Source organism: Nannobrachium achirus (assembly GCF_963921795.1).
Source record: "Nannobrachium achirus genome assembly, chromosome: 20".
In the NCBI taxonomy this organism is placed as follows: Eukaryota; Metazoa; Chordata; class Actinopteri; order Myctophiformes; family Myctophidae; genus Nannobrachium; species Nannobrachium achirus.
In genome coordinates this window covers 28552077-28558348 of record NC_137827.1, presented here as the reverse complement: position 1 = coordinate 28558348, position 6272 = coordinate 28552077, and the positions used below count along the sequence as shown (strand labels likewise).

The window sequence follows — 6272 nt, the reverse complement described above, 5'->3', positions numbered from 1 at the left end:
ATACCATGTGAATTTTGTTAAGAAGCATATAAGTAAGGGGCCTATAAGACAAATGAACTTGGAATGGGAAACAATGAGGAAATAATAGTCTGTAGGTGGTAAGTGGTAGCTTTTCAGGATCTTTGCCTCACACATTTTTATATAGATCTGCATTGCCCTCCTAGGAATTGATGGACCTCCCCAGAACGCCTCTTAATTGGAAGGGAGCTGTAGTGTGCTCCCCGGAGTACAGTATCTAAAAGCATATCCATTCATTGTCAAACCAAATTTAAATGTATTCTTAATTTAATGTTCATTCAATATTTTAATTCAATTTGTGAGCTGTCCTGATTGAAACCTTCTCTGTTCTGATTTTACTGACAGAAATGTTGCCCTTAACGGAACACACGTCGTCTACAGAGCCCACAGTGGAGACATCAGTGTCCCTCGTTACAGCTGAAAATTCCACTATGGTTTCCCCAGCTGCCACCAACGGACCTTTCCTGGATTCTGAGTTCCGTTACACACTCCTGTCAGTAGGTTATGGCATCATCCTCGTCTTGGGGTTCTTCGCTAACTTAAATGTCCTATTTGTCCTACATCGTCTCCGCGGGGCTAAAGCCATGCGCGAGCTCTGTATCTACATGACCAACTTGACTGTCGCAGATTTCCTGTTCGTATGTGCCCTCCCATTCTGGATCAGCTACTACAGTCGCCATGGTGACTGGATCCACTCTGACTTCCTGTGCAGACTGACTGGCTCGATGTTCTTCATCAACACCTACTGCTCCATCCTCTTCCTCGCAGCCATCAGTGTCAACCGGTACTGGGCGATCACACAGCCTCTGGATGCAGCTTCGTCTGACAACTGGCGTTGTGGTGTTGCTGTTACCGCCACTATTTGGGTGGTAACTTTATCGATGGCCATTCCCTTCCTGCTGTCACCAGCAGTCCATGTAGATAAGAAGAGGAACGTGTCACGATGTTTTGAGGGATACCAAGGGGAAAGTGACGTGAAGAAGCAAGCTGTGGCAGCCACACATTTTGCCATCATTGGCATGTTCTTTGTGTTCTTTCTCCTTGTAGTGATTTGTAACCTCCTTATTGCCCGAGCCTTGCTGACAACATCACCTACGATGCGACAACACAGTTCTGTATCCTCTGCCACTAAGCCCAGAGGAGTGAAACGCAGGGCTCTCCAGATGTTGGGTGCAGTTGTGGGAGTGTTTGTCGTGTGCTTCCTGCCCCATCATATAATTCAAGGCCCCTGGACACTGGCAGTTCTGGAGATCAGGGAAGGCTGGGGCAGCACATCCTGGGACCAGCAGACTCGCCAGGCTCTCAATGATGCCCATCAAATCACCCTGCTACTTATGGGGCTCAACTGCATTCTGGATCCTGTAGTTTACTGTTTTGCCACAAGGAAGTTCAGAAAGTTCATTGTGGCCCACTTCAGGAGAATCAGAAATAGAGAGTCTTGCTCACACACTGCCATCACAAGTAACCACCAGAGTGAGAGACAAAATGACAGTCAAACAGTCAAATGAGCCACTGGAGTTAGAGGACTAAAGACAGAGAGACTTAAAACGTTGAAAGAAATTGAAAATAATGTAAATAAGAGATGTATATTAATTATTAACACTATACATGTTTTGGCCACGTTATGTGAGAAAGTTCTTGCCTTCCTTCTTTCATTTGGCCACTTCTTAAGACCACCATTTACTAATTGAAATACAAGTGTGTGTAGAATGAAATTGTCAGGCTCTGTTATGGGGTTGTCACTCCTGAACTGCTATCTAGTTTCTACAAGTTTCAGTGTCTAACCACTCTCTCAGACACTTACCTGACCTGAACCACAGCAAAACCATACCTAAACCTAACCATCTCTAACCTGATGTCTGAACACAACCATTTCAACATCATACCTGAGTTAGGTTGGCTCTGCTCGACACAAAAAGTGTTGTCATTATGATGCTCCCGGTTCAGGACGTAGCACTTTAAGTAAACACTTTAGCTGTTTTTATTCCTATTTATGAATTTGTTTTTGTGCCAAGTAGTTTTGTGCCAAGTATTTTTATTATGTGGTGAATCTCCAAAGTGGCTAAATGCTGTTCTTATTTTTTTTTTTTTAAAGATGCTTCTAATGGATGTAACTAACAGGATTAAAACCACAGGTGCTATGAAAACACTGACCTATTTTGCTGATTACAATATAACATTCTCAGTTCAGAATCCAAAATGAGAAAAAAAAGAAGAAAAAAAAAGAAATCTAATCAAACGCTTGGGGCCAGAACGTGCAGAAGACACATGATAATGTGAATACACACGGCCGGGGTGGTTCAAAGTATAGCCTCGTAAACCACCAACTTCCGGAAAACATATTTCTTTTCAGAAGATCTTCTGGAATTAATGTGATTAATGTGATTTCCGGAAGTTGGTGGTTTACGAGGCTAGGTTCAAAGTGTAATTCCCTTACAATATATTTTGGATACAACTTATGGACTAATAGGCTATATGGAATATTTGTGTGTGTGTCTGTATGTGTGTTTACTGTTCTTTTGTCTATTTTTGCTTCTCCTCCACCACACACATTTGTGTTGACAGTGACACTGCTCTTGTATCCTACTGACTCACCAGAGGAGCCCCCGCCGGGAGGACGTAGAGCCTTTGTCTTACTCTTCCCGCCCAACACTCCCTGCTGAGGTCAATTGTGTTCATAATATAGATGATCGACGAAGCCATATCTACCACAGTGGATTTTAACCCACAGTGCCTGGTGGGCAGGCACTGTGGGTTCTCTCTTTCTGCATAATATCTGCACACAATATAACAGTCTTGACAACAGTAGCTTCACATTTCTCTAGAACAGCTTTTTGAATCCCAATGGGTGAACTCCAAGAACGTTAAAAGCCAAGAGAGAGGGCCATTGGCTTAATAGACCAATAGGCACATATAAATGTTTACAAACTAATTGTAGACACTGCTTTAATGTTGTACAACAAAAGGAGTTTAAAGACATCAAAACTAGGGAGACCTTCAAGTACAAACAGTTTATTAATTGCAATTCCACCTACATAGTGTACCGCCTTACATGCCCATGTGGCTGTTTCTATATAGGGCGGACTAAGAGGAGGTTAAAAGACAGAGTGGCTGAACACAAATATGCCATTAGAACAAATAACGAAGATTACCCTATGGCACGTCATTTCCACAGTGTCCACAATGGAAATGACAGCCTCCTCAAAGTAGAGGGTATTGAACAAGTTGAACAAACACCAAGGGGTGGCAACAGATTACAGAGGTTACTGCAGAGAGAAACATACTGGATATTTACTTTTGACGCCATGGTATACCCTGGTCTAAATGAAGAAATTGATTTTAAACCATTTCTGTAAAGGTGATTTATTTGGTTATTTACATATTGAAAGTATGAGTTATGAAATTTGTCATATATGTCTATATTGTTGGTATAGGTGGGCGATATGAATGTAAATACACAATACTTATTATGTATATGAGTTAGATTGCTTACACTGATCCTGATGAGATATATATGTGTTATGATTGGTTCCCTTGGCCACAAGGAGGTATAAGAGGACATGCACCTACGGTGCCATCCCCCTATAGCCACGCCCTGAAGAAGACACTCTTTGTGTCGAAACCGGTCGGCTTTATTGGTTTTTTATTGTTTTAATATGTAATAGCCCTAGTTGTCAAATAAAGGCTTTTTAATGCGTTCCTTGGCTCCGAGTGTGCGAGAAGAACTTCCCGATGGGACCCCATGCTGAACGTTAAAAGCCTTTTCAGCTTTTTACACAATATTTTCACGTTAATCATCAGTCATGAGTAATTTTACTCACCCCCAGTCATGTATGTGGTTGTCTAAATCTGACCTAGTGACATTTCTTGTAGGCTATAATGGGGTCAACACCAGGTGGTGATGTTAGAAGACACTTTGATGAGTTTGCTTGAGAATGTCATGTGTTTCCATTGAAAACACCTAAACACTTAAATGTTTCCTTTGCACTCTGTTTACCATTTGCCCTGTTGGGTTCATGCCACTTACTCTATTATCTATACTCTAGCTACAAAGTGCACTTCAAATTGTAAGTTACTCAAGATTCTTAAATTGTAAATTGTAATTCTTCTTAATAAGTGTTTTTGTGTCATCTGTAATTAAGACTTGCTGTAATTACATTTTTACTGTGATTAAAATAGTAGTCTATGTTTCTTGGCCTTTTCATCATACATACAGTACATACTGTACATACAGTGGCATCTCTCTACCTCCCAGAAACAACCCAGGGGCTCTTATGCAGTCAAAACACATGTGGAAAGGGAAATTGGCCTCTGCTGCCCTCAAGTGCAGAAAATGCACTGCTACACTCTCTACTATCCTTGTCACTAATTGAGTGTTGTGCTGTTTATTGGTCTTCCTTCTTCTATCACACCAGTCATACATTTGCTTCAACACTATGCTCAAATAATAATATATGCAGTGGGAAATCCAATGCACTACATTTGATCCTTCCAATTTTCATATTTACTCTACAATTACAATTTATATGCAAGTACATTATTGCACATGCACAGCTTTTCAGAGCTTTTGATTGATTGATTGAAGAATTTATTAGAAGGTTAGGAAAAGGTTCAGTTTCATGACAGTACAAATCATTGGTACAAGGTCAACTAAAAAGAGATCCTAGTAAGCTTTTCGGCTTATTTACACAGGAACCCTTGTGTATCTCATATAACATTGAAAGACAGACGGATAACAAAGTACTATGCATAGGGTATCATCAATAACAAAAGGAAAAAAGCAGCCATAAAGAAGAATATAAGAAAAGAAAAGGAAATAAAATAATAAGAAATAGAAGATATTTACAGTGGAAAAGGGGAGGTAAGTATGGGCTTAGTCTATTACAAGTTTTGAGTAGCAGCCGCCTGTAGGTGACTTTTCAGACCGATTTTGAAGGAAGTTAAGGATTTACACTCGATCCTTTAAGGCTTGTGGTAGGGTGTTCCACACATGTTAGTGGTATAGCAGGAGAATGAATTTGAACCTTTTTTAGAGTCAAATCTGGGTTTAACGGGATTTGTGGAGCTGCCTCTGGTGTTGTAATTGTGGACATCCTATCGTGATTGTGGTAATCATCCGTATTTTGTCATCTTGTACACCAGGCCCATTGCAAGATGCTGTACTCTCTCAGTTATACCATGAGCCACCCCACACTTACGTATATAGTGATATAAGCAGTAAGGTGGGCCCAAGAACGAAGGCCATGCAGGACTCTAATCAGTTTGTTTTGGGCTGTTTGGAGCTTTGACTTTAATTGGGGGCAATTGCATCGCATTACAAGGACTCGATAGTCAAGGAGGGGCAGAATGAGTGCCCCCCTAGCCCTACGCTATAGATGTGAGGGTGGTGAAGCTGCCTGAACCTCTAGTCAAAATGCCATACTAAATATCACCAAATGTGGTGACAACTGCCTGGGGGCTCACAAAAGCCTGAGTAGACAAAGATAAATGTATGTTTTATTTATTTTTAAGTGTAATATCCCTTTAATAATAATGCTTGACACAGACATTATTGTATGGATCATATTGTATTATAATTCTCATAGTTGGAATACATACACCGCCTCATGTCAGTCAGTCAGTCAGTCAGTCAGTCAGTCAGTCAGTCAGTCAGTCAGTCACGCCTTATGTCACGCTCCAATGGCCGTCCTTGTCCCTTTTATGCCCATATATGGGATTATCACAATAGTTTGGTTACAATAATGATTTTTGAGGGGTGCCAGCCGCTCCAACAACTGACCATGTGTGTAAGTCTGTCCATATGTCTGTCTGTCCGTATATAGTACGGCCTCAAAAGTTGCAATACCACTGGGTGACCATTCTGACATCTGGCACCATTCTGACATCTGGCACTGTTGAGTAGCCTTGAAGTGTTTGAAGTGATACTGTGTGTACATACTATGGTATGTTATATAGTGTGGTATGCTATGTCCAAAATACAGCTCCTGTAGGATTTTTGTGCCAAAATTGATTTTTCTGCAGATTTTGGTTCTATAGGGTCCAAACTATCAGAAAATGACGGGGGTCAAATTTTCAGACCCCTCCCTCATTTCCTGGGGGCGGGTCACTTCAGTTTTGGCCCTATTCGGCTATGTATTCCCAATTTCCCATAGTATGTTTTGCTAATATTGATTTGTTTGCTGTTTTGGCTTCTATAGAGACCAAACTATCAGAAAATTACGGGGGTCACATTTTCAGACCCCTCCCTCATTTCC

At 41.0% G+C, this 6272-nt stretch overlaps 1 protein-coding gene across 1 annotated transcript; it reads left to right on the top strand.

Moving 5' to 3' along the window:
- Positions 1-449: 449 nt before the first annotated feature.
- On the top strand, positions 450-1526 carry LOC308306058 (platelet-activating factor receptor-like; the record flags this gene model as incomplete). The annotated part of the gene is made up of 1 exon (XM_080750959.1): positions 450-1526. One exon carries the CDS (start codon positions 450-452, stop codon positions 1524-1526), a length of 1077 nt encoding a protein of 358 aa, XP_080607085.1.
- Between the last annotated feature and the right edge of the window lie 4746 nt (positions 1527-6272).